The 19009-nt window shown below is 46.3% G+C and overlaps 2 protein-coding genes across 3 annotated transcripts in view; both read left to right on the top strand.

The window, feature by feature from the left end:
• Window positions 1-19009, top strand: part of LOC144497572 (mucolipin-2-like) — a 411267-nt gene that overhangs the window by 94326 nt on the left and 297932 nt on the right. The gene's annotated exons all lie outside the window — the stretch shown is intronic.
• Window positions 1-19009, top strand: part of lpar3 (lysophosphatidic acid receptor 3) — a 59068-nt gene that overhangs the window by 15660 nt on the left and 24399 nt on the right. For both annotated transcript variants that reach the window (XM_078219009.1, XM_078219010.1), the window contains exons 2-3: window positions 15837-15924; window positions 17434-18195. In XM_078219009.1, coding sequence (XP_078075135.1) covers window positions 17454-18195 — 742 coding nt within the window. In that variant the 5' untranslated portion in view covers window positions 15837-15924; window positions 17434-17453. The remainder of the gene's footprint in view (window positions 1-15836; window positions 15925-17433; window positions 18196-19009) is intronic.

Genomic DNA, 19009 nt, shown 5'->3' with positions numbered 1-19009 from the left:
TGGTGACATGAGGGAAAACAGTTTATGGGTGGTTTGAATTGGGAGTGGAAGCAGATTCATGTGAGATCTTCAAAAGAGAATTAGGTAACTCCCTGAAAGGATAAATATTGGCGGGGCGACAGGGAAGAGGCAGGGAAGCGGAACAGGTGAGTTATTCTAACAAATAACCAGCACGGACATGTCGAGTTGAATAAATGCTTTCTGTGATGCAGTCATCCCCAGATTCTAATACCGGGCAAGGCCACATTTATTGTACATTACTAGTTCTTTCAGTAATGATTGACTTGGCTTCCAAGTCAACCACTTAGTATGGTGCTCGAGTGACAGGCAGTGACAGGCAGTGACATGCAGGCATCTTCACATTCTTCCAGTTGGCGCCAGTTAAATTCCTTGATGTCAGCTCAGAAATGGTGAAATTTGTTGAATGCAGTTCCAGGGCTTGCTATGTTGGGGTTTGAATTCCTGAACTCTGGGCTGCTATTGACAGTAGAATTTCTGGTTGAATCATTCACTTTTTTTATTCATTCGTGGGACATGGGCGTCACTGCCTAGGCCGGCATATATTGCCCATCCCTACATGCTCTTGAGAAAGTGGTGGCGAGCTGCCTTCTTGAACTGCTGCAGTCTCTGTGGTGTAGGTACACCCACAGTGCTGTTAAAGAAGCAATTCTAAGGTTTTGACCTAGCGACAGTGAAGGAACGGCGACATATTTCCAAGGCAGGATGGTGAGTGAAACTTCCAGGTGATGGTATTCCCAGGTATTTGCTGCTCTTGTCCTTCTAGATGGCAGTGGTCATGGGTTTGGAAGGTGCTGCCTAAGGAACCTTGGTGAGTTTCTGCAGTGCATCTTGTAGATGGGACACACTGCTCCTACTGAGTGTCGATAGTGGAGGGAGTGCATGTTTGTGGATGTGGTGCCAGTCAAGCGGGCTGTTTTGTCCTGGATGGTATCAAACTTCTTGAGTGTTGTTGGAGCTGCACCCATCCAGGCAAGTGGAGAGTATTCCATCACACTCCTGATTTGTTCCTTGTAGATAGTGGACAGGTTTTGTGAAGCCAGGAGGTGAGTTACTCGCCGCAGTATTCCTAGCCTCTGACTTGCCATTGTAGCCACTGTATTTATATGGCAGGGTTCAGTTCAGTTTCTGATCAATGGTAACCCCCAGGATATTGACGGTAGCATTTCAGTGATGGCAATGCCATTGAATGCCAAGGAGCAATGGTTAGTTTCTCTCTCATTTGAGATGGTCATTGCCTGGCACTTGTGTGGCATGAGTGTTACTTGCCACTTGTCAGCCCAAGCCTGGGTATTGTCCCGGTCTTGTTGCATTTGGACATGGACTGCTTCAGTATCAGAGAAATCGCAAATAGGACTGAACATTATGCAGTCATCAGCAAACATCCCCATTTCTGACCTTCCATGGAAGGAAGGTCATTGATGAAACAGCTGAAGATGGTTGGGCCTCGGACACTACCCTGAGGGACTCCTGCAGTGATGTCCTGGAACTGACCCTCCACAACCACAACCATCTTCCTTTGTGCCAGGAACGGCTCCAACCAGTGGAGAGTTTTCCCCTTGAATCCCATTGACTCCAGTTTCGCTCGGGCTCCTTGATGCCACACTCAGTCGAAGCTGCCTTGATGTTGATGGCTGTCTCTCTCACCTCACCCCTGTAGTTCAGCTCTTTTGTCCATGTTTGAACAAGGCTGTAATGAGGTCAGGAGCTGAGTGACCCGGGCGGAACCCAAACTGAGCGGCAGTGAGCAGGCTATTGGTGAGCAGATGCTGCTTCGCAGCCCTGTTGGTGACCCCTTCCATCACTTTACTGATGATCGAGAGTAGACCGATGGGGCGGTAATTTGTCAGGTCAGATTTGCCAGTAGCTCTGGAGGGCAGGATTACCTCCTTAGCGAGGGGCAGAGGCTCCACTTGGCCTCCATTTAGCCGCCCCTCAGTACATCATGGCTGCAGAGTGGCTCAGACTCCACAACAACTTTGCTTCTGGTGGGAGGCGGGGGAAGAGAGGGGGCGGGAGGGAGTGGAGGCGAACTGAATTCTTGAAACAGAGAAATAAACCTTTCGGGAAAATTGGGTGCAGATAACATTGTTGACCTTCCATCAGGAAACACATTAACTGGTCAACCATAGGCTTGCCCCAGCTGGGAAGTGGTGTTATTGGGACTGAATATAAAGCAACAATATTCCCTGGAACATTGCCCTGAGTTTCTAGATTGTAATCTCAGTAATTCTAACAGAATAGAGGAACAGACAGTGCTGAAACCGGCTGACCTGGTATTTGGCTTCACTCATCACTGGGTATAATTAACAGATATTTATGCACATGGCTCAGATTTATTTTATATTTTTCAAATATTTATGCTTTACACATTTGCCAGTTCCTGATATATAAACGAAAGTGCAATGTGCCAAAGGGATAACAAAACACTGACGTATTCTCCCCACATTGTGAGAGTAGATTGGCACCGGAAGGTACGTTTAGGATCAATTTCCTTCAAATACCTTTGGAAAGAAATAACGTAAGCAATTTGGCAATGCATTATCATCTACCATCTGGCAGTGCTTACATTATTGTCAAATTACACTCAGAAATTTCAGTCCCTTAAACGTAAATCCAACAATTCTCCAGCTGTAAGTTTCAATTATTGTTCTGGATGTTGACGGAGAGGTCAAGTGATGCAGATTTCCATGGCCTGAATGAGGTTCCCCCCCATTGTCACGAATAGCCTCAGACAGCTAGTTCAACAAGACGTAGTATCCATGTTCAATATGACTGTTGGTCCTCTGGGGTTTCCCTGTTTCGTCAAGAGATGAATACACATTTACCCATTGCGTACTTTATTATGCACACTCTTGCACAATTGTGCATATAAACCATATAGATATATCAAGTTTCATCAAATGTCGTTCATGTATTAATATGATACTGATCCTCAATTAAACTCTTATCCCATTTTAATTATTTCCCTACATCAATTCCCCATCTTCAGTTCCTTAAGGGGTGCCTGGAACTTGCTGCCGAGGGAGGTAGTGGAAGCACATACGGTAGTGACTTTTAAGGGGTGTCTGGACAAATACATTCACCACCGTCTGTCCTCTCTTAAACTCTTTCCTCCACTATCCTGTCTAAAAACAGCGCAATGTGCTCATCACCTCCTTTGTCAGGAAGCTTGAGGCTATCAGCTCTCTTTGCCACATCCCTCCTGCTCATTGAGCCTGGCATCAGTCTCCAGTTTCTTCCTTATCCCCTGTCGTGCCAGCCCCAAGCTGGTCATGAACAGAGTCACTTCCCCTGCTCCCTCAACTCTCTCTCACTAAGTAGCTGACCAGCGTGTGTACTCAGCTACTGCTTCTCTCTTTCCAACCTCATATATCCTCTCATATAGGAGGGTGTCTTGCCGAGGTCCACTTTCTGGAAGCACTGACCACCCAATGCAAATCTTCCCCACAACAGCCAATCAGCGTCGCTGCACTGCTGGATTGAGGGACTGAGTTATAGGGAGAAATTGGATAGGCTAGGACTTCATTCTTTGGAGCATAGGAGACTGAGGGGTGATCTTATAGAGGTGTATAAGATGATGAGAGGCATGAAAAGGGTGAATGCATTCAGTCTTTTTCCCAGGGTTGAGGAATCGAGAACTAGAGGGCACAGGTTTAAGTTAAGAGAGGAAAGAATTAATGGGAACCTGAGGAGCAACATTTTTACACAGAGGGTGGTGTGCGTGTGTGGAATGAGCTGCTGGAGGAAGTGGTTGAGAACAAAGAACAAATAACAAAGAAAATTACAGCACAGGAACAGGCCCTTCGGCCCTCCAAGCCTGCACCGATCATGCTGCAGGGGCATTGACCACATTTAAAAGGCAGTTAGACAGATACATGGATAGGAAAGGTTTTTAGATTTGATTTGATTTGATTTATTATTGTCTCATGTATTAACAGACAGTGAAAAGTATTGTTTCTTGCGCGCTATACAGACAAAACATACCGTTCATAGAGAAGGAAAGGAGAGAGTGCAGAATGTAGTGTTACAGTCATAGCTAGGGTGTAGAGAAAGATCAATTTAATGCAAGGTAGGTCCATTCAAAAGTCTGACAGCAGCAGGGAAGAAGCTGTTCTTGAGTTGGTTGGTACGTGACCTCAGACTTCTGTATCTTTTTCCCGAAGGAAGAAGGTGGAAGAGAGAATGTCCGGGGTGCGTGGGGCCCTTACTTATGCTGGCTGCTTTGTCGAGGCAGCAGGAAGTGTAGACAGAGTCAATGGATGGGAGGCTGGTTTGTGTGATGGATTGGGCTACATTCACGACCTTTTGTAGTTCTTTGCGGACTTGGGCAGAGCAGGAGCCATACCAAGTTGTGATACAACCAGAAAGAATGCTTTCTATAGTGCATCTGTAAAAGTTGGTGAGAGTCATAGCTGACATTCCAAATTTCCTTAGTCTTCTGAGAAAGTAGAGGCGTTGGTGGGTTTTCGCAACTATAGCATTGGCATGGGGGGGACCAGGACAGGTTGTTGGTGATCTGGACACCTAAAAACTTGAAGCTCTCGACCCTTTCTACTTCATCCCCATTGATGTAGACAGATGGCATACCAAATGCAGACTAATGGGGTTAGCTTAGATGGGCTTTTTGGTCAGCATGGACCAGTTTGAGCCGAAGGGCCTGTCTCCGTGCCGTAGATTGTATGATTATATGATTCTACGAATTACTCTTCCTGCCCCCAAATGGACGTTGCATGTCAACATCCTTTATGATTGTGAGTGTGATGTATCACCTTTCCATTTTGTTTTACCTGTCTAGAGCTTTGCTATGATTGACAATCCATCCTCACCTACCACCTCTCCTTCATTAAATTAATCTAATTCCACTCTCGCCCATTGAATCACGGAGAATCTCCGGCCATAGATTCCAGTTCTACACCCTTACCTCTGCTATCTCAGAAGGATTCTTAATACTGGTCCCAGAAAGCTCAGGATAAAACTGTTGGTTTGACATCTGAAGAAGCCAAGTCATCATAAAAAACGTGCAGATTTATTTTAGCTTTTTAAGTTCCTTGTCGTAATACTTTTAACAGTGCAGCAGGCAATTATTTTTTTAAACTTTACTGATTTTTTAAAAAACATTGCTGGTGGTGTCATCTACATGGTGACCCTGAGAGACAAGCACAGTGTTTTTAGATGTATACCAACATTGAAGACGGGATTCCCCGACCCACCGTGTTAGGTTCCCCTCCAACTGATGCGGTAAAGTTCCTGCAGGTGAGCAGGGTTGGAAACTTCGGGCCAGAGTTATATCTCTCCTGACTCCCCGACTGTTGCTAAATTTAGAAATTGCTTATCCAAAGTTAGGAACTGTTCGTGACGACAGCAACAACTTGTGTGCATGGAAACCCTGTAAAGTGTGGTGGTCAGGAAGTTAGAGTTGCTATAGCAACATGCATTTTCCATGCATGTTGTAGCCTGGAGCTATGGACGGTGATGGTGGAGGCTCCAACATTCTTTCCATCACATGGCTAACCAGGAATCTCTCCCACTCTTACCGCCTGCCATTGGCGTGGGTTAGAAGGATTTTGAGGTTAATGCTCAACCTGTTTGTCTTTGTTATGAACTCACCACTCTTTGAAAGCAAGTCCTGGGCAGGAGTCTAACCCAGAGTTTCTGGCTAAGAGGCAGGGACTCCACCAACTATATCACAGGATTTCATAAAGTGTAAATTCCTCAAAACATAATAAAACGTATAATTTCCCATGGCAGTGCCTTGACCAATCAGAGTCGACCTGTCCAGTTTGAATTTAAATAAAAGCTTGATGATTTACCAGTTCCTGGTGCAGTCTCCGTGGCAACACAACAGCTCTACCAATCAGAGTACACCTGCCAACCAAGCAGTACCCTCTTCTCATGCAATATAAATGATTGTTCCATTTGACATTTGGTAATCTTTGTGAATCTGCTGAGTACAAGTTGAAAAGTTTCGACAGTCTGTTTCTTTCTCAGCAATACTCAAGCTCTGTATGACCAAGCGACTATTAGTAAAAAGAAAGTTGATGAGGAATTGCTGACAGAGACAATTTGCATTGATGGGTGTGATTTTCCTGCTCCTACACGGCGTGTTATGTAGCAGCTGGAGGTGGTTTGCCGCTCGCTGGCGGCAGAATCTTGTGTTCCCGCCATTGTCAATGGGGTTTCCCACCCCTCACTGCCAGGAAACCCGTGCAGCGGGTGCACCACCGGTGCGACCACAAGCTCGTCCCGGTGTGAACGGCAGCAAGATTTTGGTGAATGTTTGACTAAACATATTGGAGAATAACAAGTGTACCGATTCCAGCTGTATTAGTGATTGTGAGCCATGTGTCTGCTTGGCTTGTGCAGTCAGCAGCACTGACTAATCAATCGCTGCCTTGTGTCGCACCATGAGGAACTAGTTATTCAACCTCAGCACCGATTTAGTTGCGAAACAAACTGAGGTGCTGGGCTGCGTTCCTTAAAAAACCGGGTTACAACTCCTCAGACCTTTCTGCAGAGGACGTGCTGCCTCTCCCCAAATGTTTTGGAGCTCCGTGGATATGCTTTGAATTTTAGGGGCAAGTATTGACTGTTGCAAGTATGTAATTCTGTTCTTTCTGTAACATCTTAGGGTGAGGTATTTATTTTGTAATCGTTTTCTTTCACAAAGAGGAACTGTAGTGAAATCAAAATACAATGTTATAGATGTTATACAGAGATAAAGGAGCGTTGTGGGAGCATGTATGTGGCAATCTTATCACATCTTTCCAGAATACCTCAGAGCAACGTTTGACATGAAACACTGAAGTGCAGAGATTTTTGGATTTTTGGCCCTTTCTCGCTGAACTTGCCCTCATTTCGTCCCTTCATTCTGTAAACCACCATTTTGGAAAAGTCCTTTAAAAGACAGATATCTTTTTCATCTCTCCTAACACATCGTTGTTAAGCAGCCAGAGAAGCAGAGAATGATTAGGTACAGAAGGATGATGATTTGGTCCATCCTGCTTGTGCGAGAGTTATCCAACACCACTGCCCCTGCTCTCTCTCCTGGACCTGAGGACATTTCCAATTTCTTTTCCGATGTTACTGTGCAAACCGCTTCCAGTTTATGAAGGGTATAGATAGGGTGAACAGTGGGAAGCTTTTTCCCAGGTCAGAGGTGACGATCACGAGGGGTCACGGGCTCAAGCTGAGAGGGGCGAAGTATAACTCAGACATCAGAGGGACGTTTTTTACACAGAGGGTGGTGGGGGCCTGGAATGCGCTGCCAAGTAAGGTGGTGGTGGCAGGCACGCTGACATCGTTTAAGACTTACCTGGATAGTCACATGAGCAGCCTGGGAATGGAGGGATACAAACGATTGGTCTAGTTGGACCAAGGAGCGGCACAGGCTTGGAGGGCCAAAGGGCCTGTTTCCTGTGCTGTACTGTTCTTTGTTCTTTGTTGTTCTTTGTTGTCCTTCAAACCCGGGTCCCTGGCGCTATGAGGCAGCAGCGCGAACCACTGTGCCACCATGCCGCCAATGACATTTTGGATCACAGAGCATAACAGCTTCCCTGTGTAACATTTCCCTTCCTGTCACCACTGATCCTCACGTGGGATAAAAATTGCGTTAAACCACAAACCCAGACAAACACTGTTCCACCTTCTCCCGTCGGGAAAAAGATACAAAAGTCTGATGTCACATACCGACCGACTCAAAAACAGCTTCTTCCCTGCTGCTGTCAGACTTTTGAATGGACCTACCTTGCATTAAGTTGATCTTTCTCTGCACCCTAGCTATGACTGAAACACTACATTCTGCACTCTCTCGTTTCATTCTCTGTGAACGGTATGCTTTGCCTGTATAGCGCGCAAGAAACTGTATACTAATACATGTGATGAAAATAAATCAAATCAAATTAAAATGCCAGCCGAGTGCCCACCACCACTTCCCCCAGTCGTCAGTGTGATGAATGACCAGTCCTGCGTCGGGAAGGGGATACCCTCTCTAGCTGAGATCACGTGCTCGCACCTTGGGTGGGATTTGAAAGCACGACTTTATGACTCAGAATTGTACAAAAATTACAAAAAAGAACCAGACCATTTGACCCACCCAGTTCTTGCTGGCTTCTATCCTCCACAAGGGCAATATTTCTAATCTAATCTAATGCTCACCCTGTTCTCATATCCCATTATTATCCTTTTCTTTAGCCACCTATCTAACTTGGCCTTAAACATTGATGTGATTTAATCAGAATCTAGATGAAAGTGCCATTTGCTGAGGCAAGTTGACATTTGGGAAGGGCATTATTCCTATTCAGTGGCCAAACAGTTGAGTTAAACTATTGTCAGCTTGCCTCTAAGTCTTCTGTTCAATCTTCAAACTTTATAACACAAATGGATCAGGAGCTTAAGTTTTAATCCATTATAGATGGTGTTTTACATAGAAACATAGAAAATAGGAGCAGGAGGAGGCCATTCGGCTCTTTGAGCCTGCTCCACCATTCATAGAACATAGAACATAGAAAGCCACAGCACAAACAGGCCCTTCGGCCCACAAGTTGCGCCAATCACATCCCCACCTCTAGGCCTATCTATAGCCCTCAATCCCATTAAATCCCATGTACTCATCCAGAAGTCTCTTAAAAGACCCCAACGAGTTTGCCTCCACCACCACCGACGTCAGCCGATTCCACTCACCCACCACCCTCTGAGTGAAAAACTTACCCCTGACATCCCCCCTGTACCTACCCCCCAGCACCTTAAACCTGTGTCCTCTCGTAGCAACCATTTCAGCCCTTGGAAATAGCCTCTGAGAGTCCACCCTATCCAGACCCCTCAACATCTTGTAAACCTCTATCAGGTCACCTCTCATCCTTCGTCTCTCCAGGGAGAAGAGACCAAGCTCCCTCAACCTATCCTCATAAGGCATGCCCCCCAATCCAGGCAACATCCTTGTAAATCTCCTCTGCACCCTTTCAATGGCTTCAACATCTTTCCTGTAATGAGGTGACCAGAACTGCGCGCAGTACTCCAAGTGGGGTCTAACCAGGGTCCTATAAAGCTGCAGCATTATCTCCCGACTCCTAAACTCAATCCCTCGATTAATGAAGGCTAGTACGCCATACGCCTTCTTGACCGCATCCTCCACCTGCGAGGCCGATTTAAGAGTCCTATGGACCCGGACCCCAAGGTCCTTCTGATCCTCTACACTGCTAAGAATGGTACCCTTCATTTTATACTGCTGCTCCATCCCATTGGATCTGCCAAAATGGATCACTACACACTTATCCGGGTTGAAGTCCATCTGCCACTTCTCCGCCCAGTCTTGCATTCTATCTATGTCTCGCTGCAACTTCTGACATCCCTCCAAACTATCCACAACACCACCTACCTTGGTGTCGTCAGCAAACTTACCAACCCATCCCTCCACTTCCTCATCCAGGTCATTTATGAAAATGACAAACAGCAAGGGTCCCAGAACAGATCCCTGGGGCACTCCACTGGTCACTGACCTCCATGCAGAGAAAGACCCCTCCACAGCCACTCTCTGCCTTCTGCAGGCAAGCCAGTTCTGGATCCACAAGGCATTCATTATGATCCTGGCTGATCATCCAACTCAATAGCCTGATCTTGCCTCCCCCCCATATCATTTGATCACCTTCACCTCAAGAGCTATATCTAATTGCTTCTTCAAAGCATTCAATGTTTTGGCCTGTACTTCTTTCTGTGGTAGCGAATTCCACAGGCTGACCACTCTTTGGGTGAAGAAATTTCTCCTCATCTCTGTCCCAGACAGTCTATTCTGTATCCTCAGACTGTGACCCCTGGTTCTGGACATCCCCACCATCGGGAACATCCTTCCTGCATCTACCCTGTCTAATCCTATTAGAATTTTATGGGTTTCTATGCGATCTCCCCTCACTCTTCTAAACTCCAGCGAATATAATCCTAACCGACTCAATCTCTCCTCGTATGATAAGGACACTAAATTGCACACAATACTCCAGGTGTGGCCTCACCGAGGCCCGATATAATTGCAGGAAGACATTCCTGCTTCTGTACATGAATTATCTTGCTATGAAGGCCAACATACCATTTGCCTTCTTTACCACCTGCTGCACCTGCATGCTTACCTTCAGTGACTGTTGTAAGAGGACACCCAGGTCTCGTTGCACATTCCCCTCTCTCAATCTATAGCCATTCGGCACAGAAGCACAGTGGTTAGCACTGCTGCTTCACAGCGCCAGGGACCTGGGTTGGATTCCCGGCTTGGGTCACTGTCTGTGTGGAGTTTGCATGTTCTCCCCGTGTCTGCGTGGGTTTCCTCTGACAGTCCGAAAGACGTGCTGGTTAGGTGCATTGACCTGAACAAGCGCCGGACTGTGGTGACCAGGGGAATTTCACAGTAACTTCATTGCAGTGTTAATGTAAGCCTTACCTGTGACTAATAAATAAACTTTAACTTTAATCTGCCCTCCTGTTTTTGCTACCAAAGTGGATAACCTCACATTTTATCCAAATTATACTGCATCTGCCATTCATTTACCCACACACTCAGCCTGTCCAAATCACATTGAAGCATCTCTGTATCCTCCTCACAGCTCACCCTCCCATCCTGCTTTGTGTCACCTGCACATTTGGAGATATTACATTTAGGTCCCTCATCTAAATCATGAATATATATTATAAATAGCTGGGGTCCCAGCACTGATCCCTGTGCTACCTTGCTAGTCACTGCCTGCCATTCAGAAAATGACCCGTTTATTCCGACTCTATGTTCCCTGTCTGCGAACCAGTTTTCTATCCATCTCAACACACGACCCTGCATCGCATATGCTTTAATTTTACACGCTAATCTCTCATGTTTTCTTCAGAACAGTTAGACCTTCAGTCACCATGGGTGTGTGGACCATGCTGTGTGGCCTTGCCCCCCTGCTTATCAGTTCAATTACCACCCCACAAAGTGCATTGCCTCTAATTTTAACCTTGTATCTGATTGAGAGTGCGCAGGATTGAATACCAGAGATATCTGAATGGGGATTTTGTTTGTATTGATACAATTAAACGAAGGAGAAAGCAGTTTCTGCTCTCAAGCATTCTGCTCTCATTTCCATTGGGATTAACTGCAGCATTCTCGAAGAGGTCTCTCAAAATGAGGGAGCAACTTGATCAGGCAAATATTGGGCTGGACTTTCATCTTCAACGTGCAGTGACGGAGTCAGGTCATTTCCCAGCTTGCTACACCTGCGTTTGAGCGGGTGCTGCAGTTGGACCAGCTGACTGGGGAAGTTCGGAAGCAGGTCTGGCAGCATCTGTGGAAATCTCCGACCTCGCCCGCGGCTGGGATTTTCCAGTCCCGCTGCAGTGAATGGAGATTTGGCTGAGTATCAAGTTCTGGCAGGGGTAGCGGGGCGTGCGAGATTGGAGAATTCCGGCCAACATTTCTGATCGAAATGATCCTTCTACAGAACTGTATTCACTGTACAAGTATGAGGGATGGCACAGTGGTTCGCACTGCTGCCTCACAGCCCCAGGGACCCGGGTTTGATTCTAGCCTTGGGCGACTCTCTGTGTGGAGTTTGCACATTTGATTTGATTTTTATTGTCAAATGTATTAGCATACAGTGAAAGGTATTGTTTCTTGCGTGCTATACAGACACAGCATACCGTTTATAGAGAAGAAAAGGAGAGAGTGCAAAGAATGCTTTCTATGGTGCATCTGTAAAAGTTGGTGAGAGTCGAAGCTGACAATCCAAATTTCCTTCGTCTTCTGAGAAAGTAGAGGCGTTGGTGGACATTTTCCCCGTGTCTGCGTGGGTTTCCTCCGGGTGCTCCGGTTTCCTCCCACATTCCAAGGATGTATAGGTTAGATGAATTAGCCGTGGGAAATATGTGGGATCACAGGGATGAGGTGGGGGAGAGGGCCTGAGTGAGATACTCTGTCAGAGAGTCTGTATAGACTCGATGGGCCAAATGGCCTCCTTTTGCATAACAGGGATTCTATGATTCCATACACGACTCTTTGAACATCAACCTGTAAAACTGTGATTGATAGATTTTTGTGAGGCAATGATACTGATTGGATGTGGAACAAAGGTCCATAGATGGAGTTGAGATGGAGCTCAGCTATGATCTGACAGAATGGAGGAACAAACCAGAGGGGCCGAATGGCCTCCTCTCGATCCTATCTCCATGGTCAGCTGCAGGTTGTAAGTTAAAAGTCCAAAGATGTGCACGTTAGGTTGATTGGCCCTAGTAAATTGCCACTTAGTGTCAGGGGGACCAGCAGGGTAAATACCTGGGGCTGCAGGGATAGGGAGGGATTGTGGTCGATGCAGACTCGATGGGTCGAATGGCCTCCTCCTGCACGGTAGGGATTCTATGGTTAAGTTCATGTTAGCGGTGGGAATGAAAATTTATAGCATTTACAGCGCGAGTCCCAGGAGATGACATTGAATTTGATCCAAGCAATTTGAGTCCCTCTGCAGTTTATGTTATACCAGACCCCACATCACAAACCTGCTTGTGTACGTGGACCATGAAGCAATCCTCCTGGAACACGCAGCCACTCCGGAATTTCCTGGTGCTTGTAATCAGTAAACTTATCAGATGATGGTGGGGGTGAAGCAGACAGATGGAGATCGTCCCAGTGGCGCTGGATCAAAAGATGGAAAGTAGTGGGAACTGTGATCAGAATAATTAACCACTCTGGATAGAAAGTAAACAAATTGTTAGAAGCACATCACAACTGAGGAAGTGAGAGAGCGGGGCTGTGGAAGCATTCCTTCAAACCTCGGTTTTTCACTACTGTGCTGAAGTTTTGTTTCTCAGATGAGGATCAGTGCTTATATCTTTCAAACATCCATAACTCATGTTTGGGCAAATTCCTGTAAACAAGGTTTGCGTAAGTGAGTGAACATCACTACATCTGTCATGACAACAGGTACTGCAGGATGTATGTGCATGTTAATTACATTAGAGGGTGACGTATGTGCTGTGATACATAGAAACATAGAAACTAGAAGCAGGAGGAGGCCATTCGGCCCTTCGAACCTGCTCCACCATTCATTTTGATCATGGCTGATCATCAAATTCAATATCCTGATCCCCCCTTCACTCCCTATCCCTTGATCCCTTTAGCCCCAAGAGCTATATCTAATTTCTTCTTGAAATCAGACAATGTTTTGGCCTCAACTACATTCTGTGGGAGTGAATTCCACACATTCACCACTCTCTGGGTGATGACATTTCTCCTCACCTCAGTCCTAAAAGGTTTGCCTCTTATCCTCAAACTATGACCCCTCGTTCTGGGCTCCCTCACCCTTGGGAACATTCTTTCTGAATCTATCCCATCTAACCCTGTTAGCATTTTATAAGTGGTTGGTAAGTTGATGGAGAGGATCCTGAGAGACAGGATTTATGATCATCTAGAGAAGTTCAGTATGATCAAAAGTAGTCAGCACGGCTTTGTCAAGGGCAGGTCGTGCCTTACGAGCCTGGTTGAGTTCTTTGAAAATGTGACCAAACACATTGACGAAGGAAGAGCGGTGGATGTGGTCTATATGGACTTCAGCAAGGCGTTCGATAAGGTCCCCCATGCAAGACTCCTTGAGAAAGTGAGAGGGCATGGGATCCAAGGGGCTGTTGCCTTGTGGATCCAGAACTGGCTTGCCTGCAGAAGGCAGAGAGTGGCTGTGGAGGGGTCTTTCTCTGCATGGAGGTCAGTGACCAGTGGAGTGCCCCAGGGATCTGTTCTGGGACCCTTGCTGTTTGTCATTTTCATAAATGACCTGGATGAGGAAGTGGAGGGATGGGTTGGTAAGTTTGCTGACGACACCAAGGTAGGTGGTGTTGTGGATAGTTTGGAGGGATGTCAGAAGTTGCAGCGAGACATAGATAGAATGCAAGACTGGGCGGAGAAGTGGCAGATGGACTTCAACCCGGATAAGTGTGTGGTGATCCATTTTGGCAGATCCAATGGGATGAAGCAGCAGTATAATATGAAGGGTACCATTCTTAGCAGTGTAGAGGATCAGAAGGACCTTGGGGTCCGGGTCCATAGGACTCTTAAATCGGCCTCGCAGGTGGAGGATGCGGTCAAGAAGGCGTACGGCGTACTGGCCTTCATTAATCGAGGGATTGAGTTTAGGAGTCGGGAGATAATGCTGCAGCTTTATAGGACCCTGGTTAGACCCCACTTGGAGTACTGCGCGCAGTTCTGGTCACCTCATTATAGGAAAGATGTTGAAGCCATTGAAAGGGTGCAGAGGAGATTTACAAGGATGTTGCCTGGATTGGGGGGCATGCCTTATGAGGATAGGTTGAGGGAGCTTGGTCTCTTCTCCCTGGAGAGACGAAGGATGAGAGGTGACCTGATAGAGGTTTACAAGATGTTGAGAGGTCTGGATAGGGTAGACTCTCAGAGGCTATTTCCAAGGGCTGAAATGGTTGCTACGAGAGGACACAGGTTTAAGGTGCTGGGGGGTAGGTACAGAGGAGATGTCAGGGGTAAGTTTTTCACTCAGAGGGTGGTGGGTGAGTGGAATCGGCTGACGTGGTGGAGGCAAACTCGTTGGGGTCTTTTAAGAGACTTCTGGATGAGTACATGGGATTTAATGGGATTGAGGGCTATAGATAGGCCTAGAGGTGGGGATGTGATCGGCGCAACTTGTGGGCCGAAGGGCCTGTTTGTGCTGTGGCTTTCTATGTTCTATGTTCTAAGTTTCGATGAGATTCCCTCTCACTTCTAAACTTCAATGATTCTAAGCCTAACCGACTTAATCTATCCTCATATGACAGACCCGCCATCCCAGGAATCAGCCTGGTAAACCTTCGCTGTACTCCCTCTATAGCAAGCACATCCTTCCTCAGATAAGGACACCAAAACTGCACACAATGCTCCAGGTGTGACCTCACCAACGGCCTATGTTAATTACATTAGAGGGTCATGTATGCACCATATTAATAACATTAGTAGGTGATGTATGTACCGTGCAAATCACATAAGAAGGCATTAAGGACCATGCTGTTTGTGTAAGTTCATTCATGTGACCAGGTTGTAACTGGCATGGTCAGTGTATATTGCCCATTACTAGTTGCCCTTCAGGTGGCAGTGAGTCACCTCATGAACTATTGTAGTCACGCAAAGGGCAGAGAATTCAGGATTTTGACCATATCTTGAGGAGCATTTTGAAGTCAGCTTGGCTTGTGACCTGGAGGGGGAGATGCATGTTGTGGAGTACCCATGTATTTGCTGCTTTTCTTCCAGAAAGTAGAGTTTGTGGGCTGGGATGAAGCTGTGAATGGCCTCTCGTTGCATTGCTGCAGTGTATCTTGTAGATGGCACACACTGCTGCTACTGCACGTCAGTGATGGAGGGAGTGAGTGTTGAAGGTGGTGGATGGGGCACCAATCCAACAGGCTGCTATTTCCTGGATGGTGTTGAGCTTTATTTAGTGTTGTTGGAGCTACACCCATCCAGGCAAGTGGAGAATATTCTATCACACTCCTGACTTGTGCCTTGTAGATGGTGGACAGGCTTTGGGGAGTTGGGAGTTGAGTTACTCACTGCAGGATTCCCAGTTTCTGACCTGTTCTCGTAGCTTTTGCAAATAAATTTCTGGTTAATGGTGACTTCCAAAATGTTGATGCTGATGAAGTCAGTGAAAATAATGCCATTGAAGGTTAAATGGAGATGGTTGGATTGTCTCTTGTTGGATATGATCATTGGATATTGTGAATGTTATTTGCCCATGGCCAGCTCAAGGCTGGATACCATGGATAAAGGAAAAGAATTGAAAAATTATAACCATTCTATTCCCACTTCTCTTTAGGAGACTGGATATTCGCAAGTGGACAGAGGGGTAAATTTACCTGTTGCCCCAGAGCGGAGGTTTACAGCGGGGAGCAGTGTCGTGCTGGGTAAGGACTACATTAATAACAACATTTAAGAGGCATCTGGATAGGTACATGAATAGGGAGGGAATAGAGGGATACGGAACGAGTGAAGGCAGGTTTTTTTTCCACACTCAAAAACAGAAAATGCTGGAAAATCTCAGCAGGTCTGACAGTATCTGTGGAGAGTGAAATAAGCTAACGTTTCAAGTCTCGGTGACACTTCGTCAGAGCTGCTCTGATGAAGGGTCATCTAGACTTGAAACGTTAGCTCTATTCTCTCCCCACAGGTGCTGTCAGATGTTACAGAAAGCACCTTCCAACCTCACAACCGACGAGAACATCTCGAAAAACAAGGATATCAGATATCTGGGAACATCGCCATCTGGATGTTCCCCTCCAAGCCATCATCATCCTGACTTGGAAATTGTAATAACTTGGAGGGTGACTCATTGCGACTTCAAGTTAAAAACGGTTTATTACTAACAATTTAAATGTGTATAAACAAGCAATGGTCAGACAGAACTAAATACACGACTACACTCTCTGCTCCCGGCTGCCACTGAAGTTCCTCCCCAAGCCCAGACGTGCGCCCTTGCTCCTGATTGGCTCTGCCTCCCGTGCTACCCCCCCGCATTGGGTCCAGCCCAATCCCATAGCCCTCAGGGTTTGTTCCCTTAAAAGGGCCACGCTATCACAGAAATATATCTAGGGTTTTCTTGGAGATTAATTTTTAATTTCAAGAGACTCCGAGGCAATTCTGGAGGAGCAACCATCACCAGTTGTCAAGGGCAGTTAGAGATGGGCAATAGAAACATAGAATCAGTGCAGAAGGAGACCATTCGGCCCATCGAGTCTACACCGACCACAATCTCACCCAGGCCCTACTCCCATACATTTACCCTAGCTAGTCCCCCTGACACTAAGGGGCAATTTAGCATGGCCAATCCACCTAACCCGCACATCTTTGGACTGTGGGAGGAAACCAGAGCACCGAGTAGATGCTGACCTTGTCAGCAATGCCCACATTCCATGAAAGAATATTAAACAGAAAACCTGGATACCTCCAGGCCCTTACAAGGAGAAAACGGAATAAACTGCTGCCTGGTAAACATTTACTAAATAGTCTTCATGTTACATAGAACATAGAACATTACAGCACAGAACAGGCCCTTCGGCCCACGATGTTGTGCCGAGCTTTGTCTGAAACCCAGATCAAGCTATTTCCTCCCTATCATCCCGAAGTACTCCATGTGCCTATCCAATAGCTTCTTAAATGTTCCTAAAGTTTCTGACTCCACTATCCCTGCAGGCAGTCCATTCCACACCCCAGCCACTCTCTGAGTAAAAAACCTACCTCGGACATCCTTCCTATATCTCCCACCATGAACCCTATGGTTATGTCCCCTAGTTACCGCTCCATTCACCCGAGGAAATAGTCTTTGATATGTTGCCGATATTTACATCCCATCTGTTTACTGAAGGGACTTTTCAGCTGGTCCAATATTTAATTTATTCACATTCTCTCCTTTACAGACTTCAAATTGGAGGAGAAGATGGCTACCTGTTACTACAATGAAACAATGATGTTCTTCTACAACCTCAGCAGCAACATGAGTGGCTCTGAAGACAATATCTTTGAGAAAACGTTCTACATTGGGTTAAGCTTCGGTATCATCTGCTGCTTTTTTATCTTTCTGTTCAATGCAATGATCATCATTGCGGTTGTACAGACTCGCCGGTTCCATTTCCCTTTCTATTACCTGCTCGCCAACCTGGCGGCGGCTGACATTTTTGCCAGCTTAGCTTATGTCTTCCTGATGTTTCACACTGGCAGCGTTTCAAGGAAGCTGACGGTGCAGTGGTACTTCCTCCGCCAGGCCCTCCTAGACGTTAGTTTCTGCGCCTCATTATACAGCTTGCTGGTTATAGCGGTGGAACGCTACTTCTCTGTCATGAAGATGAGGCTGCACAGTAACCTGTCGAAGCGTCGCGTGACCTGCCTCATCTTGGCGATCTGGGGAACGGCTATTTTCATGGCCACTATTCCCAATATGGGTTGGAATTGTATCTGTCACATCAGCACCTGTTCTTCACTGGCCCCCATTTATAGTCGGAGTTTTTTGACCTTCTGGGCTTTGTTCAACCTCTCCACATTTTGCATCATCATAATGATATATTTACGGATCTATACCTACGTGAAAAAGAAAACCTTGAACTTGATGTCTCACACCACTGGCTCCATCAAACGCAGCAAGATGCCGATGAAGCTAATTAAGACCATTGTGACTGTTCTGGGTAGGTGACTGACTTATTCACTTATTAGAATTATAGAATCTTGCAATACAGAAAGGGGCCATTCAGCCCATCACCTCTGAACTTTGAACATACAGGCACAGGAAATGGGACCTGAAATGGGCCATTTTGCCCTTTGAACCTGCACTATCAATCAACAAAATCTACTTCTCCAACTCCTCCTCCCTGCACTCTCCCCTTCATTCCCTTAGCACCCACTAACCCACTGACCTCTGTCTTGTATAAACTCAACGACTGGGCATCATTTGATATAGAATCCCAAAGATTCACAACACTTTGAGTAAAGAAGTTTCTTTCCCAACTTCTTGTTTTGAGGCTATGACACTGAGTTGTAGATTACCTAACCAGGGAAATATTTTCTCAGCATCCACCCAGTTTAGCTCCTTAACCGGTTCCAGCGTGCTGACTAACACCTTTCAGGGAAGCTTCCAGTAGTCCTGATCTGAGGTGTGACTCCAGTCGGTCATACACCATTGTGGTTGACGCTTAACTGCCTTCTGAGGTTTCTACTCGATTGTGTTAAACCTGGGGAAACTAGTGTTGTGTAATAAATACTGGCATTACCAGCGATGTCCACGTACTAATAATAATTGGGGGCGGCACGGTGGCACAGTGGTTAGCACTGTTGCCTCACAGCACCAGGGACCTGGTTTCGATTGTCGGCTTGGGTCACTGTGTGGAGTTTGTACATTCTCCCCGTGTCTGTGTGGGTTTCCTCCGGGTGCTCCAGTTTCCTCCCACAGTCCAAAGATGTGCGGGTTAGATGGATTGGCCATGCTAAATTGTCCCTTAGTGT

This window comes from Mustelus asterias, chromosome 8 (assembly GCF_964213995.1).
Source record: "Mustelus asterias chromosome 8, sMusAst1.hap1.1, whole genome shotgun sequence".
NCBI lineage: Eukaryota > Metazoa > Chordata > Chondrichthyes > Carcharhiniformes > Triakidae > Mustelus > Mustelus asterias.
This window is presented reverse-complemented; position numbering and strand designations above follow the sequence as displayed.